Source organism: Pagrus pagrus (genome assembly GCF_965226575.1).
Source record: "Pagrus pagrus genome assembly, chromosome: 14".
In the NCBI taxonomy this organism is placed as follows: domain Eukaryota; kingdom Metazoa; phylum Chordata; class Actinopteri; order Spariformes; family Sparidae; genus Pagrus; species Pagrus pagrus.
The window spans coordinates 9,809,717-9,824,827 of NC_140198.1; the positions used below are offsets into that span (position 1 = coordinate 9,809,717).

The 15,111-nt window shown below is 40.7% G+C and overlaps 1 protein-coding gene across 1 annotated transcript in view; it reads right to left on the bottom strand.

The window, feature by feature from the left end:
- The window catches only part of gabrb2b (gamma-aminobutyric acid type A receptor subunit beta2b), a 71,500-nt gene extending 60,520 nt beyond the window's left edge, over window positions 1-10,980 (bottom strand). Inside the window, exons 1-3 of the mRNA XM_084373670.1 lie at window positions 10,727-10,980; window positions 10,477-10,574; window positions 9,744-9,811 (exon numbers count right to left, since the gene is read on the bottom strand). Coding sequence (XP_084229796.1) covers window positions 9,744-9,811; window positions 10,477-10,574; window positions 10,727-10,809 — 249 coding nt within the window. The 5' untranslated portion in view covers window positions 10,810-10,980. The remainder of the gene's footprint in view (window positions 1-9,743; window positions 9,812-10,476; window positions 10,575-10,726) is intronic.
- Window positions 10,981-15,111: the final 4,131 nt, after the last annotated feature.

Below are 15,111 nucleotides of genomic sequence, written 5' to 3' on the forward strand. Positions count from 1 at the left end.
TTGGGTTCTAACTCTGTGATCCAGTGTTGGAAATACTGAGTATTCTCTGTATGTTGATTGTTGTACTGTATTTGTGTCAGGATGATGATTTTGGTATCACTTTTTTGTATTAGAAAGAATGGGAATACCAATTTATTGATACATCTTGGGTGATCAATATTACTTCAGAGAAATAAGGCTAGTGTTAGTCTACATTTCACTTGTTTTCAACCATTTCCAGAAAAAAAAAAAAAACACCAACTTCAAACAGTCTTTTTCTCTAAACTTTGCAATCCCTACATACCCGTCTGTGGCACCTTAAGTATTAAACTGGAGTAATTAGTGCATTTGTTGGGGACTATTTTCAGTTGCAGATTAATACAAATGTGCAGTCCCAGTGACTATTTATGGCAGCAAGGAAGGATTGACTCAAAACTGCTAAACTTGTCTTCATTGTAAAGAAGACGCATCACCTGGAGTGGCTCATTTACATGTTTTAATATTTTTTTTTAATAACAATGGAGGTCTTCAGTAGAGAGGAAAAAGATAAATCATCCTCTGTTATGACTCCAGAAAACAAACTATTTGGCCACGCTAAGACCAATGACTGTTGTTACCTGAAGTAATCAGCATTCCTGTAGCGGAGACTAATGTTTGCACTGATCTAATGTGTAATATACAGTTCTTCTCTTTTGAGGGGAGCTATAAAATATCACTTTGTTTCGGCTTTTACATTTATTTATCCTGGGTTTCTTGTTCTTGTTTCTGGCCTCTCATATTATGTTGGGAAGAAAAACTTCTTATTTCCTTCCCTATGTAACATCATGATCACCATCATCATCATCACAGCCACACAACCACCACCTTCATCATCATTTACATTGAGTCAATTGGTTCTGATAATGAGTAAACACCTACCCACATTGTGACTACATGGTGACATAAATCCTCCGATCAGCATACAAACAACCCACTTGATGTGTGTCCATTCACCGCATTGAAGTGGCACATGATTGTAATCTAAATAGATTAATGAAACTCTATAGGGAGGCATATGTATGTAAACCTACTCGCATGAATAATGCAAGTCGGAGCATGGTGGAGTGTTTCAGCACTCCGCTTACACAATGCATCCACCCATCCTTTTCCCTGTCCACCATCCCTTGTGACTTTCCTCTGCTGTGTTTTTCTGTGTTCGTATGTAATGTATACATCTTCTGTGTATGTTTCATGTTTTGTTTTTTTCTTTGTTGCCAAGTCTTCTGGTTCGAAAAGGGGAAGCCAGGTGGAAAATAAATGGTCTAATGAAAGGGTTATAAAAATGAAAAACAGAAAATTACAGAGTGGGCTGAAAATATTCTACCACCTAAGGGGCACCATGCATCAAAGCCTAATAAATAAAGGACAAAAATAAATGAATGTTCCCTAAGGATAATGGCTTCAGTAAATATAATCAACCATCACCTATATTTGGAGTCAGCCCTGACCACTAGGTCAGCTGGAGTTACAGGCACTGCACCGGAGAGTTGACAGTGAAGAGTTGAAGGGAATGAATCACATTAAGAAGCATTCGATCAATTTATAATATAGACGGAAATTCAGGTTACTACCTGAACCTACCACACACACTGTATGATATTGATAGAACTGGCATATAATTAGGGTTAAGTTATTTATGGTCCAAAAGTCTACTTCCATCATTTAGTATATGAAATATGGATGGAGCTTCGGGGCCTGAAAAGTAAAGCCAATGGACAAGTAAACTTGCATTTTTTCTAATGGCCAGGAGAGGGCAGAGCCACTGGTTTCAGAGGCTGGTTAACCAGTTATCTATATGTAAGCTTATGAGAAATTGACCCTACTTTGGGCTTGCTTTATTACCCCAGTAAACAGTTTCCTTATGAGTTTATGGTCTCAATCACTAGTTTCAAGTCTTGTTTGATACATCATGATGTTCATTTAGTAAATTATGGCCACATTTACAGTAAAATAGACAATTAAGTAGGCTATGCTTTAGGGCAGGGCGTGACAGGTTGCTACCATGGCGTGTCATTGGTTTCTCAGTCAGATCCAATCAGTATCCTCCCCAGCTCCATCCTCAAGTCCAAATATGCTCAATTCTGGCTCCAAAAGAAACAATATGGTGACTGCCGTTTTGCTTAAAAACTGTCCACAAACCAATCAGAGACATTTACACTTGGCTTCCATCATTCCTGATCATGGGGTTACTGGGATGAACCGTTCTGAAAGCATTGTTTTAGGTTTATGGTTCATATTCGCTGGTTTTGCTCAGTCTCGCCGCTCCCAACAGGCAGCTGTTTGAATACCTTCCCTACCTACCAAACTACAAACAGGCTTAAGTAAGTCACTACCTGGTGAACACTGTAGAGTCTTTAGCAGCTAAAGAGACTAAATAGAGAGTAAATATTGGATTTACATTAATTGGGTGGCCAGGTATAGGACTCCAAATGAATGCTAATGTTGCTTTGCTGGATGTGTAATTAGGCAACTGTTTGCTAGCACAAATCCTGTTACAACTTTGTCAGGTGATAATATGCCCAACTTGTGTTTTTTAGGATGTCGTTTGCTGCCTTGAGTTTAAAGGTTTTGTCGACATGCAGTATGGTTAAATTTATCTGCATCCATGCTTGCGCTGCATGGGGGATTAATTTGGTTTCTTCATGGCACATTTAAATGACTGAAATTAGTCTCCGCCTCTGAGATTGAGAGATTGTTCTTGTGTAACTCTTAATTGAGTGATTCCCACTGTTTTATATTCTAGTGACAGCAGAGTCAGTGCAGTGATTATAACAAGTTGACACTGCAAACAGGAAGGATATGGTTAACCAATCATCTAATCTTAAACACAAGAGGTGTATTTCCAATGATCTTTATGTTCTTAATGTCTAGACAGGCTGGTGTTGTCCTCCATCCTAACTTTAACTTTCCACATACAGTTATTAAATACGCAATGAGGTTCCCTCTCCAGTGCACTGCACCAGTTAGTTTCCTTTAATATATTTCAAATCCTGTTTAAGCCAATTTTTTAATGGAATTGTCTTGGAACTGTGGCTCGGAGATGAGTCTGGGTCATCTCTTACATCCAATGTATCATCTTTCCTAAGCAGTTAAAATGAATCAGTACTGTTATGTTAGAGCCTGGCTTTTTTTGACATTGTATTTGCTCGAGCTCTGTCCAAGTCAAATCCTTGTTGAACCCTGGGTGAGTCTCTCTCTTACGTAATTCAGTTACTTCCAAGTAGCTCAGTTAATATACCAGTTAATGAGGAAAAATGACTGGAGACTGGTGGGGGTTAGGGATTAATGAATGTATGAGAGCATACATCCTAACTAGAGGCATCCCAAGTGTACAAGTATGTCCATGTCTGCCCCATTATGATAGCAAGCTAAATATAGACTCTTGGTTTGAAGGGGACACTGCAAGAGTGACTCCAAAGGAGTAACTAAAACTTTTAATGCAGTCATTTCCTACTATAATTACCCTTTGTAGCTAACTCAGGAATTCAATTCCTGTGATTAGCATTACACATTTCCAAATTTAAAAGTATTCTTGTGCGCTTTTTTGTTTGCAGTTTTACTTTGTGCCAACCAACAACAGCTCTTTGGATCCATGTTACATTAATCTGTTAAACTGTATTTGGCCATCAAATATCACCCAGGTTTATGTCTGGAGATTAAGGCAGACCGCCATTGCTCACAACTCATCCTTATACATAAATGACTGGCTAGATCGTTTGTCATCATATATCTCCATTCCAGCAAAACTACTTGGTTGGGTTTAGACAAGAAAAACATTTGGTAAGGTTTAGGCAAGAGAAATACTTAGTTGGGCTTAGGCAAGACAAATTGTTGGTTAGGTTTAGGAAAACATCCAGGTTTGGTTACTTCTGTTACAAATGTACCCAAGTAATTTAAGTTACATTATGTACATGACATGACTTCACTACGTAAGTAAGTTAAAAGAACTTAACTTTGTTTTCTGATTTCACACTGGACATTAACAGTCGGTCGCCGCCTAACAACAAACGTAAATATGGGTCGTACTGACATCCTTGATTTTTTTGACTTCATATAGTCATTTTCCTGATGAGGACAAGCTCTTTATGAGTTTTGAATACAATGTAAAGATAATTTCAATGACATGATACAGTTCACTCTTGCAATAGGACAAATAGAGTGCCCTTATACTATGTCTGCACATTTTAATTGAGTCTGCCACATTTATTTTTCACCCTAGAATTCAAATGTGTTTCAGTCTGTGAAACTTCTCACATTAGCTCTTCTCCCTCGTTAGTTACTATGCAACCGCCATGGAGGCAGGTGTTTAAAGATAATTTGAGTGCTGAGGAAGACTGCAGCGATCAACTCTTGTGTGTAATTTTGGTGAAACCCAGCCAGACAGAAGTGTGTGCGCAGTGGCCAAACAGTGTCACCGTATGATGTCAAGAAAGTCAAAGTCGCATTCATTATCTTCAAAGATAATCAATTAATAAGCATCATTAACATTACAATGAGCTCACTGAGGTGACGTTTTCCTCACCTTTGCCATTACATACTGGGCATTACATGTTTAAATCCATGCCATTTACATCCATTTTAATCATATTGATTGACTTATTATTTTGGCTGCTCATCAATTTACAGTTCCGCCCACATCCGCAATATAATATTGAAGGTTGCTGTGAAATAGATTTATATACAACTACAGATGCAGACTTAATATCATTTTAAAGCTCTCAGGTCCGGATGAGATATTACCGAATACCACATAAGTGCTTCCTCAATCTTTCTTCCCTTTTATTATCATATGGCGAGCAATAATCTCTATGCCTTTCAGCCAGCATCCATTAGAATGCATCACATTTGTATAATATATTGTGCAGGCCTCGTTTTGAGTGCTATCATGATGCATTTACAGCAGACAACCCATCAGAGATGTCTTCTGCTGTGAGGTGGAAAAAACCGGGTACTAAAATGGGGGGCTCTGAATTTCATAGTCTTTCTCCAACAATCAATAAGCTCCTCTTGACCTTTATGCACATCAATAATGGTATTTCTGCCTTTTGGAGGAGGATAAGAACTGTAGTTCATCCTCAGATAGGAGTATTTCTTCCCCTGTGAAAACTGTTGGCTTAGGATTCAAGTGCTCAGTAGCTCAACCAAAAGCAAATATTGAGCCTTAAATGGCAGCAGAGAAAGTGGAAAATTGCTGTGAGAAATGAAAAGGAATCAACTGATTCCTCCTCATGCCTGCTGTGAATTTTTACCAGTGCATGAATTAAGGCCTGCGAAGCCACTTGCCTTGGGTTGAATGTCTAACATGACATTGGTATTCAGTGTACGTATTCCTCTCTGTATGTCCACCTCTGAGTCATGCAGAATGAACCCTCAGCAGCACTAGGTACATGACCTTCCCTCCAACACCAGCGTTGCTTCTGGCTCTCCACATGGTAACTTGTTAATGTCAGCGCTCTCTTCGCCATCTATCTCTGTCCCTCTCCCTCTCTGTCACATATGCAAGGGTGAAGAATTTGACCCCGGGGTCCTGCACAATCATATCCTGTCCTTTTTCACCCTAGAAGGCTTGGGACTTTGGCTCTGACACCCAGGAACAAGTGACCTTTCATGGGTATGTAATGAACACCAGCCATTGCCTCCTCATTCTGTGTCTAGCTCCAGGCCTAAGTGGCATGTAATGTAGTTTTCTACATGGTATATGACTTAGTAGTAGAGCCAGCTATTGGTGCAGAGGTAGAACACCAGGCAGTCATTGGTTACTACTTTTTTCAGAGGCTTATCTTTCACTAAGAAAAGGTAGTGTTGGGTTTTGGGAAAGGCCCTGCAACCTGGTTTAGTTCAGGTTGTGTATTTGGATAACCAACAAAGTATCAGTATGGCAGTTTGCAAAATAGTCACAAAACTCAATCGATAAGATTTGTTTAAATTGGTACAACTTTCGAACTAATATATTCGTGCCTGAATCACATTTCTTTAAATCTATGAAACGCTACATTTATAAACAGCGCTGATGTCTATGTATTGTGTTTTAGAGATATCTACTGAAGTAAGCATGCTAACCAGCTTACCCAGTCCAAAGCTCCCCTAGTCCCCGAGCTCCCAGACCAAACTGCTAACTGCACAGCTAACTAGCTAACGGCCACTACAGTTCACAGCTGTTGGTGGTTCCTCTGGTGATACGCTGCCCCCTATTTGTTTTTGAGAATGAATTTGAAAGGTAGCCAATTCTTACACATCGCACCTTTAAAATATGCACTACTTTGAATGCAGCATGCAATCTGAAAAATAACTAGTATCTAAAGTTCTAAATTTGCCTCTAAAATGCAGTGGAGTGGAAGTATAAAGTAGCTGAAAATGGAAATACAAGTACCTCAAAATTGTACTTAAGTACAGTATTTGAGTAAACGGCCGTACATTCCATCACTGCTATTTCACACTGACTTCATACTGCACTGGGACATAAGAACGGCTTTCACGAGAAATAGTGGAGAGGACTTCATGCTCTTTGAGCAACTCACGCTTGAAAGCTTGCATACTTAGTTTGGTGACTCATCTAAAGTGAGCTAGAGGCCTGTGTTGTTTCTAAATGGGTTTCTGCTCTGTGACATCGGTAACAAAGTGCTAAAACAGATGGTTTAAGACAAACCTCTTTGCAGTTCTTTATTTTAATGGCCCCTCTGGAAAAATCAAATGAATACACTATGTTATCACCCGTTTATGTCTCTGCTTTTAATGCCAGGTCTTCAACAGGGAGCAGAGGTGGGTAGTTGGTAGAAGAATATGTTGTTAATATACACCAAAGCACGGATGTCCCGCTCTGCCATAATGGCTAATGGGACACTGTTGGATACATCCCTCAGTGACATATCTCCATTATCCTCTAGCCTCTTCCTTATCAGCTCTAAAAAGAAAGTACACAGGGTGGTTCTATCCCCGCACCAAAATAAGTGGCAGACAGGCAGCCAGATGGGGGAGAGGAAATGGAAGAAAGGAAAGTGCTTCTACACCAGCTGCTATCCTGAAAAGTGGTTACATTTATAGGAAGGGGAGCAGATCAAAGATGCCGAAACCATTTACGCACACATGTGGCCTCTTCTTTTCATGGGACTCCAATGGGTCAGGTGGTAATGACTCCCCTTTCACATTAGAGGGTGTTTAGTGGGCCAAACCTGACAAAAGAATGGGATGATCAAAGAAGCTGCGCGGCACTGGCTTTGTGTGTTCGGATGGAGAGTGGGATGGTTTTTGTTTGGCCATGTGTGTGGGTGTGTGTGAATAAAAAAGGCAGGCGCTGACGTACTTCTGGGCAGGAGTAATAAAGCCGGGATATACTCTGTGTTTTTTTTCCTGAAAGTTGTAGCCCAGAGGAGATGATAGCAGTGGAGAGAATAGTGAACACAACAAACTTTGCAGTCTCCTGTTGGCTCAGTTATAGGACACTGACCACTGTCTACAATAAATCAACACCATTAGGCCTGTCACAATGACTACTTTGTTGGCCCACATATGATCCCAGAAATTGGCATACACTGAAATATCCATATACGTTATGTTAAGTATCCATACTATAATTAACTATTCTGACCACCTATGCTACCCCCATTACATTTCCTGAAATCTTATACGTTGATGGCTTTAAAAGAAAAAAATCTGAGTCCTTTATGTCCCCTTTGCTTTTCAACACAAAGTGAATGGAGTTGAATAGTATTATAATTCAAACACACCCCTTAAATAAGCAGTGAACTTATTACTACTTAAATATATCCAGACATGGAGTGTGAAACAAATATTAAAGTAACCTAAATGAAGAAAAAAAAAAAAAAAAAAAAAATGAGATTAAAGGGGCACTATGTAGTTTTGGAGAGGGAAATTCAAACTCAGAATGTTTATATTTACAATATGAATTAGGTAATAATACAAACTTAGAAATATGTATTTCCATTAGTGAATAAACAAGCTGATCTCAGAGGATAATAAGGTCCAGAACACTGTTTGAGGCTAGAAAGGTGGCAGGGTCCGCCACATATAAACAAAGTAAAACAGTATGAAATATTGTTGTCCTTTAAGGTCAGTTTGTTTATTCAGTCATGAAAAGCAAAGAGAGTTTGTTTATTTAGTTTGTTTAGGCATAAAAAACAAATCAGTCAATAGTGATCTTTCTTATCTGATTAAAATATCTTCCCCCAAACTACATAGTGCACCTTTAAATCAGAAAAACAATAAAAAAAATATGGACTCTTGGGCTCTGTTAACAAAAACTGCTATGAAGTATGATAAATGGATAAGGACATTTTCGTGGCAGGCCTTAACACAATGGCTAAAAATCCTTCTTGTGCTATATCAACATTTCTCTGGTACTAAGCACACTTATTCAGTCATTTAACACAAAATAACCCACTTCCTTCTTTAAAAAGCTATGTATAAACTCAATGAAATAGCTCTTGTACATTATGTGATTATGTTTCTAGATATAGCGTCTTGCATAACACTTAAGTATTTGATACTTGGAAATAAATCAAGTCTGCACACTTACAGTAAACCTACTGTACTTGCAGGCACTCACAACGTAAGGCGGCTTTCAAGCTCTTGCATCGGTTACAACAGGAAAAACATCCCTTTAATTAAGAATTCAATGCCACTGTGGAGGGCTCTGTAGACCTGCGTTGTGTATGTGTCTGTGTCTGTGTGTGTGTGTGTGTGTGTGTGTGTGCCTATGCTTGTGTGGGTCTTCTGCATAAATACATGCAAATAGACATTTGCATCATCTGTTTTCTCATCTCATCTCCACACATCAACATAGTCCACAGGAGCACAAAGATAACAACATGAGGAACAGCCTTTGGGTGCTGCTGCCAAAAATACATCCGCGTGTAATCACTCCCTGACATCACAACAACATGACTCACATCACAGCCAGCAACACCAAAAACAACTGCAACAGCAGGACACATCTGCACGGAGAAGATGAAAACCTGCTTATTCCACCAGTAGAGGTCAACCACCGAGAGGGAGGAGGAAGAAAAAAAACAACGGATGACAATGGACCCATCAAAAGCTCGTCCACATTACCATAAATATCAATTTTTGCTCACCTTGTCAACTGTATCGTAAGTGTCAAGAGTGACCTTCCATGGTGACAAAATGCATCCTTGAGTTTGTCTGTAAACCGAGGCGCAGTTCTACCATCTCATCACTAGGAGGTGCACTTGTATGAAGCAAAACTTAATCTCCACTCCTCACATCCACAGCACCTCAACTTCTTCCACAGTCACCCTTTCTAGTCCAGCACTCACACAGCAGCCACAGCAGACATACAGAAGCAACAGACATGACATACATGGGTCCACATACCAAAACTTGACAAATGCATGACAGTGAGTGAGTGGATGAACTTTAAACTCCCCATCCCCTTAAAAAAAATCACTGATTTTGAGAAAAGTTAGTGATGCTTGTCTAAAAACAAACAGTCCATCTGTGTCAATAGATCCCAAACCCCTCTGGAGGTTAAATTCATCAAGCCTCGAACAAACCAATCATTGCCTCTGAGCTCTCAAACCCATAAGTCGATGATCGGAGGGGGGAGACATTTACACAGACCTGCGTTAAGAGGGGGTTTCCCCGGTGGTATGGGAGGGAATCTCCCCTGGTGGGTTCATGCATAGCAGGGATCGTTAGTCCAGAATATCCACCTATTGACAAAGCAGAGGTGATAACGGCCTACTTACCATATTGACTTCTGATACCATGTCTATGCTGGCTATGTCTATATTCATTCCCACTCCAACCGGAGGACCTGGGACAGATCAAAACAACGGTGAGCAGCAGAGATAACTGGACATCAGGTGCAGCCTGTGTGTGATTCATGAACGAGGGCTCGCACAAGTGTGCGTGATGGGAACAGAGATTAACACTTGTGAATTTAGCAGTTGTCAGCCGGGATAATAGTTTACAGTGTTCATTTCGGGTTGGGATTAGATGCGCCGAGCTGCGGGGGAAAGTGCTGGCAATTCCCCTAAAAGTTGTTGACATTAAATCACCCAGCCCTGAACGCATCACCGTCGCGAATAATAACAGTAAAAACAGAAACACTGGCAGTTTTATGGTGTTAAATTCCAACAGACGTGCACTGGGAGTTGACCACCTTATTTCTACTATCGTGATTTTTCATTCAAATCAACGAGCTGGTTGTTTTTTTGTATTTATTTTGTATTTCTTTTCATTAATCGTCCACATCTGCGTTGCCTCGACTCTATCCCGTGAAATGTGACAGGACTGTGTCACCTGCTGAAGCCCGATAAGAAAACATCTCGTTTACTTTTTCCGAAATTTTGCAAAAAAAACCTGCTTGCTTGTGGCACTCGTTTTAAAAAAAACCTTTAAAAAACACTGTGCTGTATTACACAGGCTGACAAGGAGCAACATTCAAAACAGAGTTGGTGATCGTGCGAGTTCATTTACCTCCGAAATCTGGCCTCAATCGTATATCATAACCTTTCAGCAGCCTATCCACCGTTTCTTTAACCACAGACATATTGCTGGGGTCGTTGGCACCGACGCTGTGGGAGAGAACAGAGAAGGAGAGCAAAGGGCGCACAGCAGAATTACAAAACGAGACATTCTTGAACCAGAAAGTGTCCAAGTATTTCCCCATGCCTGTCTGTGCACTTAGTAAAAAATGAGTGGAGCATCCTCCGACCCTTCCGCTTACCTCTGGGCGCTCACCGCGGTCACTACGAGAGGGAACAGCCACACGCAAAAACACCTCATTCTCCTTATTCTCAACACTGCCATACTTCTGTTGTGCGCTTCTTTCTTTTTTTCCCCCGTTTCTTTTGAATGAAGACAGACGTGGTCCAACTTATTCTTGCCAGTGCAGTAATTCCAATGCCGGGCGCATGCGTACTCCCGACCACAACATGAAGAAGCAGCGCCGCCGCCGCTGATGGTAGTGGCAGATGTAGAAGGCTACCCAGGCAGCCACGGAGGAGATTTAAAGGAGAAACAAGTCTTGCAAGTGACTCGGCGGTGGGGTGGGGAGGTGGGTGGGGGGGATACACGGGGGTCTCCCTCGGTTTCTTTGCAAGCCGGTGTGGCTGTTTTTTTTTTTTGTTTTTACAAGCGGATGGAAGTTGGCGGGTTTGAATCCGCGGGTGGTGGGGCGAGGAAGGGACTGTGGGTGGGGTCGCCTCCTCTTCCGCCCGTCAGCCGAGTCATCCGGCCCTGTCCCTGAGCAAGGCACTTAACCCCGCTGCTCCGGAGCTCCCAGCTGAGGTCTGGAGAGCGGTCAGCTCCCGGTGTTAATGCGTCTGAGTGCTTGTGCGTGATGCAGAGCAGCGCTGCAGGGAGCACTGACCGCCAATCCAAACTTTTACTTCATGAAAGTGGAATGTGAGATAGTAGGCTAATTTGAAAAAAAAAACAAAACTTTATTTATTGCAAAATGCTGATCAAATATTGATCGGTGACATCAGTCGTGCGTGGGTGTGAACTTGCACCTGAGGCAGAGAGATTGAGCTGCTCTCTTAGTCTTGGTGAGAGCTGTCAGCTGAGGGAACAGCAGGTTCAGTGTTGGCTCTCACTCTCAGCTGATGACTCTGTCCATGGTGCTGAAATGAGTAAATTCCAGTCACCCTCCCTCTCTCTGACTCTGTCCGTGGTGCTCACTATCGCTTTCTCTCCACACGACAGGGTGGTGGGGGGGTTCCGTGCTATAAACGCATCCCTGCACCAACAGTTGCTCACGCATCGATCTCCACGCACTCGGGGCCTCTGATGAAAAATAAATAAATAAGAAAAACGAGGAGCCCTGGCTTCGTACTTTGAGAGGCGCGGTGCCAATGCAGCGCCTCGGGGTCGGAAGCGGGACGCGCGGAGCGGAGCAGTATGCGCTGAAGCCTACACTCAGCGCATCTCCCGCAGACGTGGACGCGTGTGATTTTCTCCACGCACTGGTGAGCAGGATGTGCGCCACCGTGTAAACTCGGACACGAATCGTCACGGATTTGGTGGGATCAGATGCGGATGTTAGGGGCAGCGAGCCCCGTGTGGGAGTCCCGCGGCTCCACTGTGGGAGAGGAGTGATCCAACCAGGAGGATGCTGAATGTGAAAAGCACAAGTGAAAAATGATGATGACTGTGTCCATGATGACATTTTTTATTTACTGGGAATCCCTTTTATTATTACAGACAAATAATATAAAATCCTGCCTCCTATTTGACCTGGTGGGGGCGCTGTGAAATGTGAATAATTTCAAAGCAAATTAAACGCAGTTTGAATTGAATAATAATTAATGTTTTATTCCCAGCCTCATTGCACAGATTGATAACATATCCGCAGGGGGTTGATATGAAATTGTGGAGAGACAAATAGTGAGAGAGACAGCTGCATTTGTGGCTTTAAAAAAAAAAAAAAAAATTGCTTTACAAGCCCATACATATGTCGAAACATGTAATTGAAATGCCTGTAAAATAAATTTAGAGTGGCTTAAAATAGCTTACCCATGATTTTAGTGTTGACAACACAACACAAATCTGAGGCAATTAGCGGTTAGTAGATAATGACTGAATTTTTATTTTTGGTTGAACTTGTCCTTTAATGTCAGACCTGGCATTAAACTTAAAATGGCCCATCTCCGGCACAGCATTTGTAAATGTTAACAAGTAACTGAATTACTTAAGGGCTTAAGTACTTTTTTGATTATGTTAAAAAAAATACTTTGTCTCCTCTGTGTACATAACGTAGGATTTTTGTATTTTAAGTTTGCCATCCCCCTGAAATCTTCAGGTTTTCAAGCCTAAGTGGTCTATAGGGAAATAAAGGCACGGTGCAAGCTGGTAACCTGCCAGCAGGAAGTGCCTGTGTCTGCTCAAGGGCTTGTAGCAGAATCAGCCCCATTGAATGCACCCATGACATTTTGTATCTCTTTCCCTAATGGGCCCGCAACCATGTTTTATTTCAATTATGTAATCATCCACAAAAGGGCTTCAGTCAGAACCGGACTAAAGGTTACGGTTGTTCGTGCTTTCACAGATTTTAGTGACTGTCACGACTCTCTAAGTACGAGTTTGGTTGTGTGGCACACAAAGGACACGATCACCATCAATCAAGGTTTACAAATCATGACTTCTCCCAGCATGCATTTCATTTCACACTAATATCCATCAGAGGGCGAACAGATGGTGGAATCATAGAGCATTTCGCCAACCACAATAGAATATGTATAAAAATAGAAAAAAAAAGCACTGAGTTGTATTGTAACCCTTCAATGTCAGTTGGTGGGTGTTCACATCCCTTTGAAACTGGCACTGAGGCAAGCAAACAAATATTTTGACCTGCTATGCTGTTCTTAATGCCTGATTTACTAAATTGTTTAACATCCCCAAAAGGGTTCTAGCTTCTCTCTTTCCTTTTCTCTCTCTATCTATCTGTGTCTTTCTGCATCTTTGCACTCAGAGGAAGATAATGACTGCTTTTCTGAGCCCCTCAGTGAAACAAAAAACAAAAAGACACTGTGCCTTCCTGCCAGTGCAATATTCAGGTTGTCCTGTGCTGATGAATAAAAAAAGGATGTCCCCAATGCCTGAAAAAAGCATTCATGTTGTTTCATGTCAGTAAACAGGGGCTTGTTTGCTGGCATCTTGGCAAGATGATGGAAAATGTGCATGCGTAGGGAAGAGGCTTGTGATTTCTCTCCCGCTCTGTTTGTGTGTGTGTGAGAGAGAGAGAAAGGACTCTGTGCCTGAGTACACAGATATCAGATCTCAGTCCATCCTCTGCTATGACATTGACTTTTATTTTTGCAATAAACAACCAACATGATGAAAAAACTCAAATATTGGCGCACAATATCACACACTGGGGGTTTCATTGGGCAGAAAATTCTATGCCAAAAGCTTCACTTCTTCACAAATGCATGCAAATACAGGCATGCATTATCCCGGTTTTACCTTTGGCAGACACGCCAGTCCTGACACTGTGACACTGGAAAGACTTTTGTCCCTGCATTTCGAGTAGTAGAAGTAAAGATGACACTTTTCAATAAGGTACACAAAAATGTGAATAGTTACTAACCAACTAACTAACTGACTAACTAACTATCTTGATAGTTAATGAATCATTAATGATTAATTCCTGAATTACTGTGCCCGAAACTTTATGGTAGACATGATGAGTTACTATAGAACAGATTGGGAGAAACTATGTTAATGAATCATTAATATAAACATAAATATCATCATTAATATAAACTAGATATGATTCATAATCACTGATTTCTGAATCATTAGGTACCGAAACATAATACTGAGTAGTTACCGAGTACACTCATTAAATACTAATTACTTAATCATTAGTTACTCTTTTACTGTACGATCAAGTCAAGTGGAACATCATACTGCATAGTTACCAAGTAGATTCACAAACTACTTATTACTTAATCATTAGTTAGTCTTTTTGTTCACCCTAAAGTAAAGTGATACATCATTAGTCCCTTATTACTTCATAATAATAACAATTTGCTAGTGGGTTTTTCCTGTGAGTTCAAAGTTGGTTGTTTAATAACAGACCAGTGACAGCAGGATTATTTTAATCATTAGAGTCACACAACATATACATCAATATTCACATCCAAGTATTGTTATAACCTGGTTTCACCTGGTAATAACTCAGCATGTTTCACTTTACTTGACAGTACACAAAATAAGTAACTAACGATAAAGTAATTAGTAATTAATGAGTTTTTACAAGTTTGTGTCACTCAGTGGCTGGTTCATAGTTAATCAAGAACAACTCATGAAGAAAGTGGTCAGTATGTCGATTCACAGATATTTATGAACTAATCATTAGCTAATGATTCATTAATATAGTGTCTCCGTCTGCTCCCTAATAACTCATCATTATCAACTATATAGTCCTCAAATCAAAGTTATTCAGGACTTAGTCATTAATGATTCATTAACTATCAAATCGTTGCTGATTCATTCCTTACTTGCTCCTTAGTAACTACTCACATTATTGTGTACCTCATTGTAAAGTGTTACCAAACTCAGTTTTTTGGGGGGGGGCTTTTGATTCATCTTCTATCAGTCTAAATT